This window comes from Eulemur rufifrons, chromosome 8 (genome assembly GCF_041146395.1).
Source record: "Eulemur rufifrons isolate Redbay chromosome 8, OSU_ERuf_1, whole genome shotgun sequence".
Classification (NCBI taxonomy): domain Eukaryota; kingdom Metazoa; phylum Chordata; class Mammalia; order Primates; family Lemuridae; genus Eulemur; species Eulemur rufifrons.
This window is the reverse complement of record NC_090990.1, coordinates 39,040,085-39,061,576: the sequence shown is the minus strand read 5'-3', so window position 1 is coordinate 39,061,576 and position 21,492 is coordinate 39,040,085. Positions and strand designations below refer to the sequence as shown.

Sequence of the window (21,492 nt, the reverse complement as noted above, 5' to 3'; positions counted from 1 at the left end):
CTCTCACAGTTGGCTCCTCCTCTCATTAAGAAATAATTCAAATTAAAGCTGGCCTTTCCCTAGAAACCAAGTCATTTTTTATTTTCATTCACTGCACTTATTTGAGACTACCTTATTTATTTTAATGTGTTTTCTTTTTTTTTTTTTTTTTGAGACAGAGTCTCACTCTGTTGCCCGGGCTAGAGTGAGTGCCGTGGCTTCAGCCTAGCTCACAGCAACCTCAAACTCCTGGGCTCAAGCGATCCTCCTGCCTCAGCCTCCCGAGTAGCTGGGACTACAGGCATGCGCCACCATGCCCGGCTAATTTTTTGTGTATATATATTTTAGTTGTCCATATAATTTCTTTCTATTTTTAGTAGAGACGGGGTCTCACTCTTGCTCAGGCTGGTCTCGAACTCCTGACCTCGAGTGATCCACCCGCCTCGGCCTCCCAGAGTGCTAGGATTACAGGCGTGAGCCACCGCGCCCGGCCTTAATGTGCTTTTTGTCTGTATGTGCCCAATAGATAAGGGCTCTTGTCAGTCTTGTTCACTGCTCTATTTGCAGGCCCTTGACGAGTGCTTGACACATAAAGGGCAATCAATAAATACCTGTTGAATACATTAATAGAGTATGTGGAGTTCAAAAGATGATCAAATTAAGGCCTAATAGCTAATCAGATAATCTGTGCCTTAATAGAAGAGACAAGGGTAAACTGTTAAAGCATAGCATATTATTAAATAACTAAAACAAGATAGGAAAAACGTTTTTATTATATGTCTTATAATTCAGGGAATAGCCCCTAAAAAGATTAAGATTCAATGGTCACTCTAACTTAGCTGCTAACAAAATTTTCTCTTATTACCAAAAAAAAGTCTGAATCCTTAAAAATGAAGAAATTTGCAGCCTAGAAAATCCAGTTCTATTATAGATAAAGAACATCAAAGAGCAAAGAGAAAAAAGCTAACAAACTGAGATAGTTGGACCTGATCCTAATATTCCAAGAAAGGACTCTTAGTTATTGGATGATGACTTGAGGAAGTAAAATCTACTGTTGCTGCTGCTGTAATATCAGCATTTACTGAGCTCTCACTGTGCTGAGCACTTCACACACCTGGTGTCTCCCTTGATCTTTGTAACAATCCTATGAGGTTAGAGAGGTCAAATAACTTGCCCAAGGTCAGAGCTGGTAAGTGGCTGAGTTAGGTCTGAATGCAGATTCCTGTTGCCAACGCTAATACTTCCCAATTCTTACGCTTAACTGCTTCCTCTTATAATAGGAACAATACAAACATTCATGGGCCTTCACCAATCAGCATCTGAAGAATCCCAGATTCTTTCCTAGTTCCCCAAGTCCTTTTGAGGAACTTAGACAAGCCTATGTGTCCAAGCAAAACTAATGTTTAATATATGGGTTGGGGAAGAAGCAATGCAATGATTTACTGAGCACTTACAATCTAGGTGTTCTATATACCTTATCTCATTTAATCCCCACCACAGCTCTATGGAAAGGCTACATTCTTTCTGCTGTACCGTGGGAATGGGAGACCCTGAGGCTTTCTGTCTCATGTTGCTTCATAAAGGGATAGGGTTGAGAACTCTAGTGCTGGGAGGGCAGAATAAAGGAATGAAGGAATAATATGTCACGTTAGATTAATCAAAGTTGGCGTCCTGGAGATACGCTGTGTGAGTCGTTTCAAAGGAAAGGAGGGAGGGGTAGAACTCATGGAGAAGATACTAAAAGGTACCCAGGCAGCAAGAAAAGATGATGAAAAATGCACAAAATCTAAAAGTCCTTAATCTAATCATCTATATAATCATTACTGAGCTCTTAGAATACAAGCAAATGAAATATACTTAAGTAAATCTTACTTCATTAATAATAAGTAAACCTCCTAACACTATGCACATACCAAAAGGACTAGCAATTCTTAAGATGCCAGTTCAAACTAGGACAGGTTGTTAATGCTTTAACATAGCTAATCTCTAACAAATGGCCATTTGTTGGTTGATGTAAAAGGAGCTGGCAATTTCCAGTGGTGGCTTTTACTGGCTAAGTCCATATTTCAGCACCACTCCTGGCTGCCAACAAGTTTCAGTTTCAGCAGAAATTGCCCTGCCCCGGGGTAAGATCCCTTCAGATCTGGGATGGGGCACCTAAAGTGGGGGAAGCACACAGCAAGAGCCTATCTGGAGGAAACATAGCTTTTTAAAAATCATTCAACAGCTTTCCATAAGCATATTATCTTTTGTGACAAGACAAATAACCAACAACAACAAAACAGGAGAAAAAGGAGAAATTTTTAAAAAAATCACCTTAACATTTGTCTGGGCATATCAGAATATGAAAGTAACCTTTAACTTTTAGTCATTAAAAAAAAATTGGCACTACTATAATTCTCAGAGTTCTATTTCTAAAAGCTGGAATCTAGATGAAGGCTTCAGCTTTTCTTCCTATACCACCTTAGAGTGGCAGCTCATACAATACAAAGTTATAGTCATTTTTCTGCCCATTCATTTGGGAAAGAAAAAGAAAGGACTCTGTATAATTCAGGAACCTTCCAGAAGGAGGCCATGCTACCCACACCAGATGGATGCCCTTACCACTGCTCAGCTTTTCCTTCACTAACTTCTTATTGATTTCTTATTCAACTGTGCCATACAGCGCTCTTTACTTCTCCTGCCTCCAAGCTCTACACACTGTTCCAGAACCTCCTCTCCCCTCAAAATGCCCCTGAATATTTAACTACCCTTTCAGAGAAAGAAATATCCACCCATGCCTCCTTACTAAGCCTAACCTTCCTCGTACCTGTGCTTCTGACATCATCCTCTCCTGCAGGACCTCCCTCAGTAGTGTATCAATAATGAAACTCCACCACCTTTGACAGGCCTCCTCCTTCCACAGCTCCCCGCTCCCATCATCTTCACCTCCAAGATCTCTGGCATCGACTCTCACAACAGTCACTTCTCTCACTGCCAACACTCAGGCTGGCCATCCTCTCCGCTCACTTAGTGGCAACATCCATCCTCTTAATGGCTCTCCCTGCCTCCGACCTCTCCCTTTGCAATTCATCAGGTCTAAGGCACCAGCTTCATTCTCTAAAATACAGCTTTGATTTTCACTTTTCCACTTACAAAGCTTTAATGGATTGATTACAACCCATATAGCTTTCACAGTTCTTATCATGGTATTTTAAACCCTCTAAAATTTGGTCCCCTTCTATCATATTTCTAAATTACACCAGGCTCTCTCCAACAAGAGAAATTTAACAATACTACTTAGCTATATTGTATTGTTAATTGGTGAGTACTGAATGCTTACTAAGTGCCATTTGTTCATTCTGTTGTTCATTTCTAAAGTACTTATTTTTTGAAGGCCTACAACTGTGTCAGGTACTATTCTAGGCACTGGGAATGCAGCAGAGAACCTGACAGGCAAAAAGATCTTCCTTCATAGAGCTTATAATTCAAGCAGGGGATATGGACAATATTCAGATACACAAAACATTACATGGTATATCAGATAGTGGTAAGTGCTATGAAGAAAAATAAGACAGAAAACAACAATAGGGAATGGTAATGAGGATTTGATTTTAAAAAGGGTAGTTATGGAAGGGCTGACTGAGAAGATGGCATTTGGGCAAAGATCCAAAAAAATGGGGGAACAAACCACAAGGATATCTGGGAAAAGACAATTCCAGGCAGAGGGAACAGAGAGTAGAAAGCCTCCAAACCAAGAGCACCCCACGTTCATCCAAGCAACAGAAGGAGGCCAGTGTCATTTGAACAAAGTGAGAGAGAAAGCAGTAAGACAGAGGAAACTGGGGCCGGATCACGCCGTGCCATTGTAGGAGCTCTGCCTTCACGAGGAGTGAGCTGAAAGCCATCAGAAGAGGGTTTTGAGCAGAGGAGGTAACAATCTGATTTAAGTTTTAAAATGATCACTCTGGCTGGTGTGTGGAGAAGAACCGGTAGGCGACAAGGACAGAAGAGGGCAAAAAAACGATGCTGGCTTAGACCAGGGTGGTGGTGGTGATATAAGACAGGATGACTGTGGAGTGTGAGGAAAAAGAGCGGCCAAGGATGACTTCGAGGTTTTTGGACTGAGGAACTGGTAGGATACAGGAGCAATTTACCAAGAAGGGAAAGACAACGGGAGGAGTACATATCTACAGGGGAGAAGGACAAGTTCAGTTTCACCCGTTAGCTTTGAGACATCTATTAGGTACCAAGTAAATGTGTCAATTAAGCAGCCAGCTATACACCTTGGAGTTCAGAAGACGTAAAACTGAGACTGTTTTTAAATCATGAGACTAGATGAGAACCCCAGGGAATAAATGCATATATCTCTGAGCCTTGGAACACTCCAATGTTTAGAAAACCTAGAAATCTAATATTATGAGGGCTGGGAATTAACCACTGAATTTAGCAATGTGGTAGTTACCGGCGACCTTGAAAAGAAGTTTGGGGATCATGATAAAGGCAAAAGCTGACTGAAGTGGGTTCAAGACAGATTTGGATGAGAGGATCTGGCGACAGTGAGTACGGATAGACAGGTCTTCTGAGGCCATATAACCATGTACTGGACTGTGTGCTTTCCAGGTTAATTAAGAGAGAATTTTCTTAATGCTCACATCAACCCTATGAAATAGGTACCATTTATTAAATCCATTTACAGATGAGAAAGTCAAGTCTCAGAGAAGTTAAATAACTTGTTCAAGGTCTGAATCTATGAGTGGCAGGGCCAGGACCCCTACCCAAGTTTGTCTAATTCCAAAGCCTAAGATTGGCTCTGGGAGGAGGTGGCTTTCACCTATTCCTGCTCCCTGGGATTCACTGGTTCTTTAACAAGGTCCTGCATCTCTAAAGCCAGCCCTTTTGGGAAAAGCAAAGCAGACCTCCATTTTCCCAGCTGACGGCCTTTGTAAACTTGTCAGCACTCCTATAAATGAAGTCACTGCTGCAACTGACCTGAGTTAGGAAGCACTGATCCTTTGCCGTTCTTCACATCTACCACCCAGGTGGCTTCTTTACCCCCAGGGCCATCCTTCACCTTGAAGGCAAAAATGCCACCGATTTTCTTCACAAACTGTTCCCCTTCCTGGAAAGAAAAATAACACTGGAGTTACAGTAAGTCCATTTCTCTGGCTTTCTCCCCAAGCAAATTAATTTTAAATGGATACATGACGTGAGCAGCTGGACCAGAGGGCAGTCCCCAAAGTCCCTTAGGATCTTTTACCCAAAAAAGTCTGAAAGGCAACAACTCCCACATCTGCCAAATCTTTTATTTAAAATGGCTTTTCTATACAACTGGTGAAAGGGAAGCGAGGATGGGGGCTACATGGCAGCATTTTATGCCAAAATAGCCTTCACCATGTCTCACTAATTTGGAAAAGATTTACTCTGGCTTCTCTAATGGAAGAATCTCCAACCCCCCCCCCACCCTGTTATGCAGGTAAATTCCTCTACATATATTTTTGGGTCCTTGAAATATGAACTTAAAGACAAGTCGTTCTGAAATCAATGCCTTTTTTTTTTTTTTTTGGTCAACCACTATCCATCACTTACTTTTGGATCTTGGAGAATGAAGCTGGCCTAAACACAGAAAACATAACCTCAAACCCATATCTCTGCAGGGGGCTTCCTTTCTCCCTTCCTTCCTTCCTCTTTTCCTTTCCCCTTCATCCCTATCTGCTTTATCTTTCCTTCCTAAAACATTTATTGAGCCAGACATTGCTCTAGGCACCAGGGATAAGGAAGCAGGAGTCAGAAAAGCATAATAAAAAATTTAAATAAAAATTAAAAATTAAGAAAATAAGAAAAGCATATGATGACAATATACTATGATCACTGTGACAATACATTGGGATCAAGGGAAACACAGGGGACTACAGGAGCCCAGAGCAGCAGCTAAGCCAGCTGGCAGGATGAATAATGAGGGACGACAACCACCTCACACATCTTGTTTAAAAAAAAAAAAAAACAAAAAACAACAGAATAATACTCTTATTGAAATTATTTTTCTTTAAAGAATAAACATATTTCACTGTGAAAAAAATCAGAAAATATCGATAAAAAAAGAAAACATAAACCACGCATAATTTTATCACTCAAAGAAAATCATATTTGGTATAAATCCCATCTTTTTTTCTCTGTGTACACATATTTTAAATGGGATCATACTGTTTTGTAATCTACTTTTTTTTTTTTTTTTTTTTGAGACAGAGTCTCACTCTGTTCCCCGGGCTAGAGTGAGTGTCGTGGCGTCAGTCTAGCTCACAGCAACCTCAAACTCCTGGGCTCAAGCGATCCTACTGCCTCAGCCTCCCGAGTAGCTGGGACTACAGGCATGTACCACTATGCCCGGCTAATTTTTTCTATATATATTTTTAGCTGTCTATATAATTTCTTTCTATTTTTAGTAGAGACGGGGTCTCACTCTTGCTCAGGCTGGTCTCGAACTCCTGACCTCGAGCGATCCACCCGCCTCGGCCTCCCAGAGTGCTAGGATTACAGGCGTGAGCCACCGCGCCCGGCCTGTAATCTACTTTTAATATAATTATCCTCATTATTGTGTCACTAAATATTCTTCTATATGTTAATAATTTTAAATAGCCACATATACATCTGTAATTGTAAAAGTGTGCCATACTTCATTTCACCAACACCCTGTTGCTTTTGATTCAGGCTAGGTCTAACTTCTGGCTCTTATCTCAATGCTGATAACAGTCTTATCTAAATATTTTTACATAGCCTTGATAATTTAAGGGCAAATTCCTAGAAGTAAACTTTGCTAATTAAGACCACTGCATCTGGGAATCAGCATGGGTTGGTGTGATTGCTTGATTGGTTGATTGATTGATTCATTCATTTATTTATTTATTTTTCAGACAGAGTCTTGCTTTGTCGCCTGGGCTAGAGGCCGTGGCATCAGCCTAGCTCACAGCAACCTCCAACTCCTGGGCTCAAGCAATCTTCGTGCCTCAGCCTCCTGAGTTGCTGGGACTATAGGTGTGAGCCACCACGCCTAAGTAATTTTTTTCTATTTTTAGTAGAGATGGGGTCTCACTCTTGCTCAGGCTGCTCTCAAATTCCTGAGCTCAAGTGATCCTCCTGCCTTGTTCCTCCTGCCTCGGCCACCCAGAGTGCTAGGATTTTAGGTGTGAGCCACTGTGCCTGACCAAGCATGAGTTTTTCAATTCCTATTCTTCCATGCACTTCTACAACCCTAGCGAAGTTTTCCTACCTGTTAAATGGGATTAAAACAATAACTACCCTCATAGAATTGTATGAGAATTAAATTATGTAAATACAGAGTAATTCTCAATGAATGTTAGCATTTTTTTGTTATTTTATTCTATGATCTATTCTATGATCTGGCTATTCCTGTGCCAATATTACAGCTTTATAATGTACTTTACTCTTTGGCACAGCAAATCCCAATAATTCCTTTCTCCAAATAATCTTGGCTATTCTTGGGCATATTCTTTTGGACATATTTTCCTCTATATGTACTTTTTATAATCATTTAGTTAGTTCTTCCCCCAAAATGTTTTTGGAGTTGGATGGGGTTACATCAAATATATGGATCTTTCTGGGGGAGAAGCAATATCTTTACAATATTAAGTCTGCCCTGCAAGAATACAGCATATCTTCACATTTTCTTTAATGTCCCTTGGAAAACTGTTGTCATTTTTCCCCCCACATAGACTTTTGTACATTTCTTACTAAGTTTATTCTTAGGTATTTTACATATTGCTCTTGTTAATTATATTTTATTGCTGGTTATTACAAATATATAAAAATTATATATTAATATATTACATGGATGGTTGTTGAATTTAAAAAATATATTAATCTTTTTATATCTATTTTGGAACTGGCTACCTTTTGAGATCTCTTATAATTTCTAATAGCTTGTATTTCCCACCTTCTTTATTTCAGCCTCACATCCCTGTAATAATTTATATGCAAAATTGTTCCTTTTGGTACCATAATATTCATTCTTTTAACAAAGACTTAAGTGTTTACTATGTTCAGGAACTGTGATAAAGTACCTGACATACTCAAATAATTATTGCCCCTGAGGAACTTACATGAACTGACATTAGATACTAACCTCTGTTTCTATGTATGCAGAGAACCTGGCCTAAAGTCATTTTTTCTTTTTGTTGTGCTTTGTTTTATAACAGCAATTGAGATATAATTTATATATGTCAATATAAAAATTTACTCTTTTAAAGTACTTAATTCAATGGTTCTTTAGTATATTCAGAGTTGTGCAATCAAAACTACTATCTAATTTTAAAACATTCTCATTACGCCCAAAAGAAACTCTACCCAGCAGTCACTCCCCATCCCCACCTCTCCTTCTGGCCCCTGGCAACCACTAATCTACTTTCTGTCTCTATAGATTTGCTTATTCTGGACATTTCAGATATATGAAATTATACAATACGTGGTCTTTTGTGACTGGCTTCTTTCAGTTAGCATAATGTTTTCAAGGTTCATCGATGTTGAAAATCAATAAGTACTTCATTCCTTTTTATATCCAGATAATATTCCATTGTATGATGTAGTATATTTTATCTATTCATCAGTTCATGGTTGTTTCCACTTTTTGGTTGTTATGAACAATACTGTTGTGGACATTTGTGTACAAGTTTTTGTATGGACATAGGCTCTAATTTCTCTTAGGTATATATCTAGAAGTGGAATTTTTGAGTCATAAGGTGATGTTTAACTTTTTGAGGAACTACCAACCCATTTTCTAAAGTGGCTACACCATGTTACAATCCTATCAGCAATGAATGAGGGTTCCAATTACTCCATATCTTCACCAACAATTGATATTGTCTTTTTTTATTTTAGGTATCCTACTGGGTATGTCAATCTTTTCCTGATATTTAAGTACCACCCCTGAGCCTACCTGGAATCAACCATAGGTCTTAGGACAAAACAGCTGTTCTATAAATATTCAGTCTGGGCCTACTTATCTCAATAGTTATGGAGGCATGTCTTACACATGCAGGTGTCTGAAATTAACTAACGTTTCCTAGTTAAACCAAGAAACCAAAATGACTGTCAAGTTTTTTAAGTGAAAGAGAAATTCTCTTATTTTGGCTTCCCTTAAAAGAGCTCACTCAAATGACTTTAAATTAATTTCAGGAAAAATTATTAATAACAGGAATAATCTTTTGGGGGGGCTTTCAAGGTTCAAGTACTTCTATATACATAGTTTCTTTGATCTTCATAAAACCCTATAAGTAGTTGAGTAGACATTAATATTAGCTCATTAAGCAGAAAAAGCAACTAAGGTTCATAAAAGAACCCTTTAGACTATTCGCTGTACTGCTGCCAAGTAATCTATCTAACAAAACCCAGCTAACACTAACATACCCATCTAACACTTTCAGGCCTGAATTTCTTAATGGGTCACCATAGCCAACAGGATGAAGTCTGTCTTTATATATCATTCAAGAGTCTTCAAGATCTGAAGGGTATTTGTCTGTTCTTATTTCCAGTCACATTCTCATCCCCCTCCGGATTTAAGTTCTAACAATACCGATCATTCTGAATTCCATGAACATGTGTGCCAGGTGCTCTGATGCTTCCATGCCCTCACTCATGCCCCTCCCAGGACACCCACCTCTTCCTAGCCTCCCCTCCCACCCCTGACCTCATCATTCAAGTCTTAGCTCACTTGCTAACTCTTCTGGGAAGGATTCTCTATCTCCACCAGATATTTTGATGGCCCTCTGCACAAGCACCCATGTTTCTTATTAAAGTAGTTGCTTTTATTCTGGAAAAATTTTTCCATGTCTCTCTTCCCACTAAACTCTCTGTTCCCTGAGGGGCAGGGACATATTGCTAGTAAGTACTACAGCCAGAGCTCAATCCCAGGTAGGTTTACTACCAAATCCAATGCTCTTTCCATTTTACCATACCATACCAAAACTGTAGCTTACATCAATACTTCCAAACTTTAGCCTGTGACAGCACAGCAGTATCTGCCATCATAAAATTAATTAAAAGAAAGTTCAAAGTCTTTTCCACATTCCTTAAAATCTTCTCTCTCTCAAGGTTCTGTGGAGACAATCTAGGAGAGTGGGTTAATAATGTTGGTGTGCGAGGCCACCCAAGAGCCTGGCTTCCTCTGGGGCCACCGGCTGTGCATGACTACTTCCAGGTGCATCCATGTCATCTGCTTGCGCAATGCCTCACGAGTACAGCCATGTGCAGACACTAACAAGTCAGAGCAGGAAAACACCAACAAACATTTAGAAATTCTATCTGCATACTTGAAGAGAAATTCTTATACTCTTACTACTGTCCTCCCACCTCCTTAAAACAGTTGTAGATTAATTTGCACTTGCTGTTACTTTTGAGAACCAACTCACTCTCTTATAAAATTACATCCTTTGGTCAATAAACATTTTCAATTGAAGTGGGAGTGAGAGAAAGGAAATGGATGAGGAGAGAGTTGTTAAAAGGGAAAAGAAAATACAGTTGTGAAACTGGAGCTCATTAGTACTAAGAAAGTTCTAAACGCCTCCTTACGTGAAGAAAAGTACTTTTTTCTGAGTAGGTAAAAGGTCAAGGAGTAGGTCCTGCCGTAAACTTAATAGGGACAAAAAATTAAAACAGAATTCAAAGAAGGGCAATGGAGTATTGCTAACAAAGACAAATGTGGAAATAAAATCTCCTGCCAGGCTGCCTTTGCTAATGCAGAAAATTTATGAATTGACAAAAGACTCCAAGACTTTCACTTTCTGGTACTGTAAACACTTAGGAAACTGACAATCGTGGGAAGGAGAAAAGAAACAAGGGGAAAAGGCCGGTGGTGGTGAGGCTATGCAGAGAAAGAAAATTAAAATGGGAGCAAGAGGTATACATTTGCAAAGCTAAAAGAATACTGCAAAATAAAAACAGCACTGCTTTGTTAATCCCAATAATGAAGTATTCAATGATTGATATAGAGCCATATCTCATACTTCATAATAGATAATCTCTATATTACTTTTTAAATTTGATTTTTGTTGATAAAATAGGGTTGAAAAAAATGGAGCAACTTATCAGATGCAACTATCTCATGGGTTGCTCTGCAGGAAAATATTGGCAGCATACAGAAAAGATAATTTTGAAGCTGAACCCTTACAGAGTTCAACTTCATTTTATAGGGACAATTATAATGAAAGAAATTTTAAAAAATAATGAATTTTTTTTTCTGACTAGATTGGCAAAGTCTGATTTTGTTTTAAGAGACTGGGTCTCACTATGTTGCCCAGGCTGGGCTCAAGCAATCCTCTGGCATCAGCCTCCTAACTAGCTGGGACTACAGGCACATGCTACTGCACCCTGCTACAAATATTTTTTAAAAACCACCCAATACAGTATAGGAGAAGGTATGGGGGGGAAAAAACCATTACTCTCATGAATTGTTAATAAGTTTGTAAATTAGTATCTTCTTTCTGGTGGGTAGTTTGGTAATATGTATCAAAATGCAAAATGTACATATCCAATCACCGAACAATTTCCTCTCTTTAATTATTCATACTAAATTGACCATGGCATAAGCACTTAAAGATGAGTGCAAAAGTAAATTTATTACAACACTGTTTTACTTGAAAATTTTAAATACGACCTGATATTCATCATAGGAAGCTAGTTAAATGAATACATACTATGTATTTATATTAGGGTAAGGATTTATATCTATGGCCATGGAACATACCGTCAAGAGGAAAAAGCAGGTTATAAAACAGGTAGCCCCATGCAGGTGCATCCCCACAAGATGGCAGCAGGACAGGTCTGCAGCTCCTGGCAGAGGTTGTGGATCATTACAAAAACCCTCAGCAAGGTTGTGGATCATTACAAAAATCCTGCAAACAATGGGTCCTTTCACAAGACACAGTTACATTAGCTGTTTTCCCAACCACACTGCAACCATCTTAGATGTTAATAAGTCCTCTGCCCTGCAAGAAGGGAGTTATGTGATATGCACCATGTTTGCCTCTCACACTGTGGCTCTAACATGAGTGAAATACACAGCTGAACATTCTGAATCCTTTTGTTTATTTCAGCCCACTTTGATCACCTTAACAGATGTGTAATTTGAACTGTGATTATGGCTGTAACCACGCCTTACATGTTCTCAAATCTAAAATCAATAATGAAATCCCAAGATGCTTCTAAGTTTGAAACAATGAAATAAATATCTAATTTTGCCTGACAAGATTAACTCTCTTTTTGGAGAAAGAAGAATTACTGTTAGATTGCCTTAGCATGATTATCATCTATCAAGAACTAATTGTTAATATTATACATAAAAATAGATCTGTATATATAGCATAATTTAAAAAAAAACCAGATATTAAAAAAAAGATATTATATGACCCTAGTCATGTAGAATTGTAAATTTATATACACAGAGAAAGATGTTTGACAGAGCATGTTAACCACTGTTAACATTTTAGTGAACTCTGAGTGGCAGAATTTGGGGAGATTTTAAATTTTTATTTTTTATGTGGTTTCTGTATAGTGTAAATTTTTTAAAATTAGCATCATGTTTACAACAAAAAAATTAAAAACTACTTAAAAATCAAACAATTTCTTTTTAAAAATAATTTTGATATTAGGTACATTATTATTATTATATTAAAGGCTTATTTTAAATACTATTCTTTGGAATCATTCTTTTTTTTTTTTCCCTTTCTACTTCTGGAAGAAATGGAATAGTTCTAAGTAAGATCTTTTTAATTCAGAAGGAAATTATACCAAAATAAATTAGAACCTCTTTACATATGAACTCTGTCCGTAATTGAATATCTCTTTGACAAAGAGGATTTAGAAAAAAAGAATAACAATTTTAACAGTATTTATTGTAGTTCTTTAAATCTGGAGATTTATACAGTTGTGAAATGCATTCTTACTAGAATTACAAGGAAGCTTTAATAGACACTCAGAAATCTAAATACACTTAATACTTGACATGGGATAAATTTTCAACTTGTACCACCTGTGGCAACACCGGAAACCTGTGTCTGCTTCCTCTAGCCTCAGGGTGCTCCCGGTAATATTTCAGACAAATCTTACCTCTTCAAGCTTCTTCTCAATCTCCTTAAAGACAAGATTTGCCTTAAATCCATCACCTGGAGAGCTGGTTGGAGCAGCCTCAATTTGATGAGTTCTAAAACAACTGGGGGAAAGAATCAGTTTCAATTCACAGAGTCACACAGGTACTAAGTTTTTCAACATTTATACAATAGTAATTTTCAAAAACCCTAAGAATAAAGATGTGTGGCTCTTATCCAAAGGAGATCTTTAGTGAGCACATAAAACAATTAAGCTTTTCTTCCCATTTTTTCAACTAATAATGAGCTCATTAGGTGCCAGGAATTGTTCTTGAAAATATATATGCCAAAGAAGCTTTACTCATGAACACTATATGCTAGTGGAGGAAAGAGACAATTAACAGGCAAAAATAAGTAAATCAATAAAGAATATCTTTACCATAAAAAAATAAGACAGGTTACAGGGGATAAAGACTATATTTATGTGTAGGGTGTGCCCGATGTGGCGGAAGGAGCACAGCCTTCACAGCCATGAAGTCCTCGGCTGGGACGCCAAGGGCCTTGTCCACTCACTGGCAATGATTCTGAGCCAGTCACTTCATCCCGGTGCCCAGTGGGGAGGTAGGGAAGAAGATGGAAGGTGCCAATGGCTTTGTGCAATCAAATGGAATCCTATACAGAAGGCACCCGGCAGAGTACCTGGGCCACAATAAAACACGATAGCCATGACTGTTATGGCTCCAGAGCTTCAAGTGTTAGGTATGAACAGAAAGGAGTCTAGCATGTTAAAAGAATGTAAAACAAGACCACAGTCACTACAATGAAACTGGAGAACTAGGCAGGGATCCGATCATGCAGGGCAGCCAAAGTAGGAAATTTGGGAAGCCACAGAAATAACAGGGAAGTGAAACAGTTTGATTTCTGATTGTTCTTACAGCACTGTGTAAAATGAAAGGAGCTGGGGTGGGCAAGAACCCCTGTTGTGGATGTCCAGATAGGAGAGGATAGTAGCCTAGACTGGGAGGCAGCTTGCCAGTGGAGATGGAGAGAAGGAAATAGATTCAACATAGAAAAAGAATCCACAGGCCTTGCTGCTGGAGGGAGATATAAGGGGGACGGGGCAAGGATTATCCAGGTGTTTGGCCTGAGCCACCAGGTGATGGTAGTGCCATTGACTGAGACAAGGAAAGAATGCAGTGGGAGCAGAGGGGATCAAAGTTCTGTTTTAGGCATGTTAAGCATGACATGTTTGTGAGACAAGAAGGCAGTTGAATATGAGAATCCTGAGCTTAGCAGAGAGGTCTAGGCCGGAGATGCGGTATCACCAGCATAATGAAAGCATTTAAATCCATGGGAATGGATCAAAAGAGAATTATAGAGAAAGAAGAGTGCCTAGGACAATGCCCTTTAGAATCCCATTATTCAGAGGTCAGGGACAGAAGAAGGGAAAGCAGCAGCCAGTGATGCAAGAGGAAAACCTGAAGAGCGTGGTGTCACAGAAGCCAGGAGGGGAGAGAGATTCCAGGAGGGAGGAGAAAACTAAGCCAAATGCTACCCAAAAGTCAAGCACCCACTGGACCTGGCCCATGAAAAGTACAGATGACCTTGACAAAAGCAGTTTTAAATGGTGGAGGGTGGAGGTCAGATTATAGTGGATTAAAGAATGAATAGGAGAAGGAAATAGAGATAGCGTGGCTCTTTAGAGACATTAGTTTTAGGGGAACAGTGAAATGAAGTGGTCTCTGGAGGGAAGTGTGTATCAAGGAAGGTTTGTGTTTTGGGAGGGGTGGGATAAAAATGACATCTTTATTTTGACTAATCTTTTAAAGAAATGTAGAATTTCCTTCTGGATGTGGGCATATGAGAGTCCTGCAACATTTTTTTTTCCCCCAAATTTTATTGTAGTAAAATATACACAACATAAAATTTACCACCCTAACCATTTTTAAATGTACAGTTCAGTGGTATTAAATACATTCACAATATTGTACTACCATCACCACATCCATCTCTATAACTCTTTTCATCTTGCAAAACTGAAACTCTCTACCCATTAAAGTCCCAATTCTCCCTTTCCCCAAGCCCTGGCAACTACCATTCTACTTTTCCACCACTCTACTGTGGTTTTGACTACTACAGATACCTCGTTTAAGTGGAATCATACAGTATGCCTTTCTGTGACTGGCTTATATCACTTAGCATAATGTCCTCCAGGTTCATCCATGTTACTGAACAGGCTGGAATTTTAAGAAAGGCATGGTTTTGTTTCAAGATTAACACATCAGAGCATGTATGCCTGATAATGGTAATAGACCAGGGGAAGGAGATAGAAGGAGAGACATCTTGAGAAGGTGACAGAGGATGGAATCTAGTGGCCTGTGACTCGAGGAAATAAAGAGGATCAGATGGGTGCGATTTTAGTGGGTCTATAGGTCTTGGGATGGAAGTTGAGGGAGTTTGGATTTCATGGCTTCTATATTCTCAACAAAGTATAAGGCAAAGTAATCAGTAAAGAATGAGGGTGAAAGGTGGTGTGGAAAGTCTTGAGAAGCTGAAAAGTGAGCCTACTAGAGGAATCATATAAATATTATGAAAAAGGAATGGAACCTAAGCTGCAACTGTGCTGACTACAGCAGTCCTCAGAGCACACAACACTACCTCGCGCTGCCATGCCTTCCCCGCAGCTGTTCCACGTACCTGGAATACCTCCATCTTGGCCAATTCCATTTCCCTCTTCGAGACCCAGCCCAGGAAACCCCTTTTCTGTGAAACCCTACTAAATGTCAGCTTCTCAAGAGCAGATACCACATCTTTAAAAAAAAAAAACTTGTTTTTTGTATTGCCAGTTCCCAGCACACAAGAAGCATTTAATAAATAGTGACTGAATGGAACTGAAATTGCATTGAGTTCTCCCTTGTCTAAATCCTAATTCTTTCCTATTCCATTCAGAACAGAATTATCTATGGTATATCATCTTTTTAGTCGTAAGTCTGAATAAGTGCACTGGCTCATGTTTATAATCCCAGCTACTTGGGAGGATGAGGTGGGAGGATCACTGAGGGCAGAAGTTTGAAACCAGCCTGGGCAACACAGCAAGACCCCATCTCAGAAAAAAAAAAAAATCTAAATAAGTATACTAAAATCAAGTACACATATCTAGTTCTCCTCCACAAGCCAATTACATTTCATGAATGGTCCACTTTTTCAGCTTTTAATCATTGTGCCTTTCTCCAAACTTGCCACCTTTTAACATGTTCTCATAGGTCTCAGATATTGCCTTATCTTGCTTGTTTTGAAAAGCTCAACAAGCAACTGATTAACCAGATAAGAAGTCAATACGTAAAATTTAATCAATATTTCTGTAACCCCCTCATCCTTATAATTTGTGATATGTACCCTGCCCTAAGGAAACTGAATATATACCAATTTAAACTCAGATTATTCAGATTTGCAAAAGGATGTTCCTCATGATTTCTTTATATATAAAGTTTTTAGTAGAAACTAAATTCTGGTTGGTTTTACTTATTTTTAAATTTGGCTTTCCCCCCCCCTGCTTTCCTTTTCCTCGCCCTTTGCTGTGACAATGGGTCCGGTTGTTATCTGTGGCATATGTACCAGGCCCTGTAAACCTACGTCTTGCTCTTGCCTTATAATCCTAGCTTTCTCTCCTCAATAAACCTCATTTTTGTGCTTGCCTTAAAAAAAATTGGTTTATACATATAATTTCCTGGAATAAATCTCATATGGAAAACGTTGAAAGGGACCTTGAGGATTGACCAGAATATCCTACTTGGTATACGAATTCTCTAGATTCCTGAAAATTTTCATTATAGACCTAAAACAGGTTTTGCTCCAACAATGTCAAAGACTGGGTGTGCAGAGTAGCCAACCAAACAGGAGCTTTGAACTCAGATGGTGGTTAGAACCTTGATGCCTACCACTTGAGGACCTCTTTAGATAAACTGTTTTAACTCTGGTCATCAATCTCCGAATCTATAAACAGGGTATAATACCTACTATGCAGGGTTTTTATGAGGATTATGTGAATACAAAGAATCATGGGGACACATGAATCCACTTGAAGGGGTTCCCATTAGCCAAATCAGGGGCATTCTGAGCATCAAAATAATTGATTCTAATGGATTATAACCTATTAAATAAGAATTCATGAGTTCATACATATGTCTGTATAAACATGTATGAATAAATTTTAAAATGAGAGAAGAGAAAGCTCTTCCTTAGAGTAGAATGCCAGTTAAGGCCGGGCGCGGTGGCTCACGCCTGTAATCCTAGCACTCTGGGAGGCCGAGGTGGGCGGATCGTTTGAGCTCAGGAGTTGGAGACCAGCCTGAGCAAGAGCGAGACCCCATCTCTACTAAAAATAGAAAGAAATTATATAGACAGCTAAAAATATATACATACAAAAAATTAGCCGGGCATGGTGGCACATGCCTGTAGTCCCAGCTACTGGGGAGGCTGAGACAGGAGGATCCCTTGAGCTCAGGAGTTTGAGGTTGCTGTGAGCTAGGCTGACTCCACGGCACTCACTCTAGCCTGGGCAACAGAGTGAGACTCTGTCTCAAAAAAAAAAAAAAAAGAATGCCAGTTAATAAATACAAAAGGAATTATAAAACTAGAAAATTACCAATGGATGCTAAAATGAATGGTAACGGGTGAGATTATTTACATAATCTCAAAGCATCTCACCACAAATTACTTATTACTAATATTAATAACTACAAAGGAAAGAATAGCAACCTTTCAGAGGAAAACATGGTAGATGCCATTTGAATCAAGTGATTAAAGCTAGCATCACCAATATGGGACAAGCAACCTCATGCACCTCCAGATTTGGTGTATCTAGGGCACAACATCACTTCAGTGGTATTCCTACAAAAAATGTATAACCTGAATCTAATTATGGGGAAACATCAGGCAAATGCAAATCGAGGGATATTCTACTCTTAAAGATTGTACCTGTACTCTTCAAAAAAGTCAAGGTCAAGAAATATAAAAAAAGACTGAGGAATTGTTTCAGAATAAAGGAAATTAAAGAGATATGACAGCTAAATGCTTTCAGGGATTTTTCCTGTGCAAGGAAAAAAAATACACCTCACAGTATTTTTTGTTTTTTTTGAGACAGAGTGTCGCTTTGTTGCCCGGGCTAGAGTGAGTGCTGTGGCATCAGCCTAGCTCACAGCAACCTCAGACTCCTGGGCTTAAGGGATCCTACTGCCTCAGCCTCCCGAGTAGCTGGGACTACAGGCATGCGCCACCATGCCTGGCTAATTTTTTCTATATATATTTTAGTTGGCCAGATAATTTCTTTTTATTTTTAGTAGAGACGGGGTCTCGCTCTTGCTCAGGCTGGTCTCGAACTCCTGACCTCAAGCGATCCACCCGCCTCGGCCTCCCAGAGTGCTAGGATTACAGGCGTGAGCCACCGCGCCCGGCCTGGAATAATTGTTGAACTGTGACTATGTTCTTTGGACTAGGTGATAGTATTGTATCAGTGTTAAATTTTTTTATTTTCATAACAACTGTGATTAAGTAAGATAATACCCTTGTTTTTACAAACACACACTGAAATATTTAGGGATAAAGGAGCATAATGTCTCTGTCTTTCTCCCAAATAGTTAAGAAAAATATGAATATATATGGGCCAGGCGTGGTGGCTCATGCCTGTAATCCTAGCACTCTGGGAGGCCGAGGCGGGTGGATCGCTTGAGGTCAGGAGTTCGAGATCAGCCTGAGCAAGAGTGAGACCCCATCTCTACTAAAAATAGAAAGAAATTATATGGACAGCTAAAAAGATATATAGAAAAAATTAGCTGGGCATGGTGGCACATGCCTGTAGTCCCAGCTACTCGGGAGGCTGAGGCAGGAGGATCGCTTGAGCCCAGGAGTTTGAGGTTGCTGTGAGCTAGGCCGACGCCACGGCACTCACTCTAGCCTGGGCAACAGAGTGAGACTCTGTCTCCAAAAAAAAAATATGAATATATATAAACACGCATATATATGTAGAGGAAAAATGGTAAAGCAAATGAGACAAAAGGTCAACAATTAGTAAATCCAGGTATATGGGAGATCTTTGTATTATTCCTGTAATTTTTTTTTCCTGCATGTTCGAAATTATGTCAAAATGAAGAGTCTAACTGAAAAAGAAATTCAGAGAATGAAAAGGTTAATCACCTACAATGCCACTACTCCAATAATTTTCCTATATTCATTTTTCCGTATTGCTTCTGCTAGTCCTTGTTTATGGGCATGCACACAGTTGTAACCATTACACAGAAACAATTCTTACTTCCTTTTTTTTTTTCTTTAGCAACCTGAAATGCTCCCAAAGAAACAATGTTTACTTCTAACTTTTAACTTCTTATATCACCTAGGATCTTCAAATAGCACCCTTTGGGTTAAACTTTCAAGCTAACTTAATTTCCCATTTTAAAAAAACTGGAACAATTCAAATATGCCTCAACTAAGGAATGGGTAAACAAACTGGTACACCCATAGAATGGAATGCTACTGAGCAATAAAATAGAACAAATCACTGATGCACACAATAAGTGGATGAATCTAAAATGCATTATGCTAAGTGAAAGAAGCCAGACTCAGAGGCTTTTTAATTCCATTCACATGACATTGTGCTAAAGGGAAAACTACAGGGGAAGAAAACAGATCAGTGGTTGCCAAGGGCTAGAGGGGAAAGGGATAGGTTGACTACAGAAGTACATAAGGAATTTTCAGGGGTGATGGAACTGTTCTATATCTTGATTATGGTGGTAGTTATATGATTATACATGTCTGTCAAAACTTGTGGAAATATAACAAAAAGGGTGAATTTTGCCATATGTAAACTATACTTTAATAAAAAAAGAAAAACAAAGTTGGGTTTTAAAAATGCATTGCATTGTTCCCAACATAAAGCAATAATAAATGTTTCAAATGAATCATGTCCCAATTACCCTGATTTGATCATCATGTTATATGCTTGTATCAAAATATAACATGTACTCCATGAATATGTACAATTACCATGTATCAATAAAAATTTTTTTAAAAATGCATTTCATTTAACAAGAGTACAGAATGCAAACCTATTCTCAGTCTGTATCATAAAAGCTCCCCACTTATATAAAATGAATAGGATGTTATAATATAAAGTCAATATTCATGTTCAAATCTGGTCTAAATTAAAGAAAAATTTATCTGTAATTCGAATGTAGTTGGTCACAGCTCTTAAATATGACCTCTCTTCTTCACCTTCACAGCCCCTGTTACAGCACTAAACATTTCTCCTTCATACTACTGTAATAACTTCCTAAGCATTCTTAGCCTCTGGTCTCTCAATGATGCAACTCAAAGTAATGCTTATAGACTGATCTACCTAATGTATAATATAATCACATGATCTTTTGCTAAAATTCATATTCTATAGGACAAATTCCAAACTCCTGAGCATAGTATTTGAAGTGTCTTGAAGCATAATCTATTGTTACATCACCTACATAGTACTGACTCTGTCCCTCTACCCAAGCACTCACAAAATAATCTACCCTCTCTACCCACACAGTACAATCTCTCACCAAACCTTCCTGTATTTTCTTTTCTTTTCTTTTTTTTTTTTTTTGAGACAGAGTCTCATTCTATTGCCCAGGCTAGAGTGCCGTGGCATCAGCCTAGCTCACAGCAACCTCAAACTCCTGGGCTCAAGCGATCCTCCTGCCTCAGCCTCCCGAGTAGCTGGGAGTACAGGCATGCGCCACCATGCCCGGCTAATTTTTTCTATATAGTTTTTTAGTTGTCCATATAATTTCTTTCTTTCTTTTTTTTTTTTTTTTTTGAGACAGTGTCTCACTTTGTTGCCCGGGCTAGAGTGAGTGCCGTGGCGTCAGCCTAGCTCACAGCAACCTCAAACTCCTGAGCTCAAGCGATCCTCCTGTCTCAGCCTCCCGAGTAGCTGGGACTACAGGCATGCACCACCATGCCCGGCTAATTTTTTCTATATATCTTTTTAGCTGTCCATATAATTTCTTTCTATTTTTAGTAGAGATGGGGTCTCGCTCTTGCTCAGGCTGGTCTCGAACTCCTGAGCTCAAATGATCCACCCACCTCGGCTTCCCAGAGTGCTAGGATTACAGATCTGAGCCACCACGCCCAGCCCCGTTCCTATATTTTCAAATCTCTATACCTATGAACAGACCTCCAAGGCCCTTCCCCTACCCTTCTGCTGGGCAATCCTAGTCATCCCAGTTCAAATTCACTTTCTTTATAATAATTTCTTCCTCTGAGCTTCTACAGCATTTTGAAAAAAATATGTCTGTCTTCCCTGCACACTTGGAGGAACCATAATTGCGGGTAGGGGCAGACCTAACATGTAGCAGTTGCTCCAAAGTGGCCTAAATGAGTAACTAAGAAAATCAGATTATGTACAATG

At 39.0% G+C, this 21,492-nt stretch overlaps 1 protein-coding gene across 3 annotated transcripts in view; it reads right to left on the bottom strand.

The window, feature by feature from the left end:
• Positions 1 to 21,492, bottom strand: part of SCP2 (sterol carrier protein 2) — a 98,776-nt gene that overhangs the window by 7,525 nt on the left and 69,759 nt on the right. For all 3 annotated transcript variants that reach the window (XM_069479994.1, XM_069479995.1, XM_069479992.1), the window contains 2 exons: positions 13,075 to 13,177; positions 4,951 to 5,080 (listed from right to left, as the gene is read on the bottom strand). In XM_069479994.1, the coding sequence (XP_069336095.1) occupies positions 4,951 to 5,080; positions 13,075 to 13,177 (233 nt within the window). The remainder of the gene's footprint in view (positions 1 to 4,950; positions 5,081 to 13,074; positions 13,178 to 21,492) is intronic.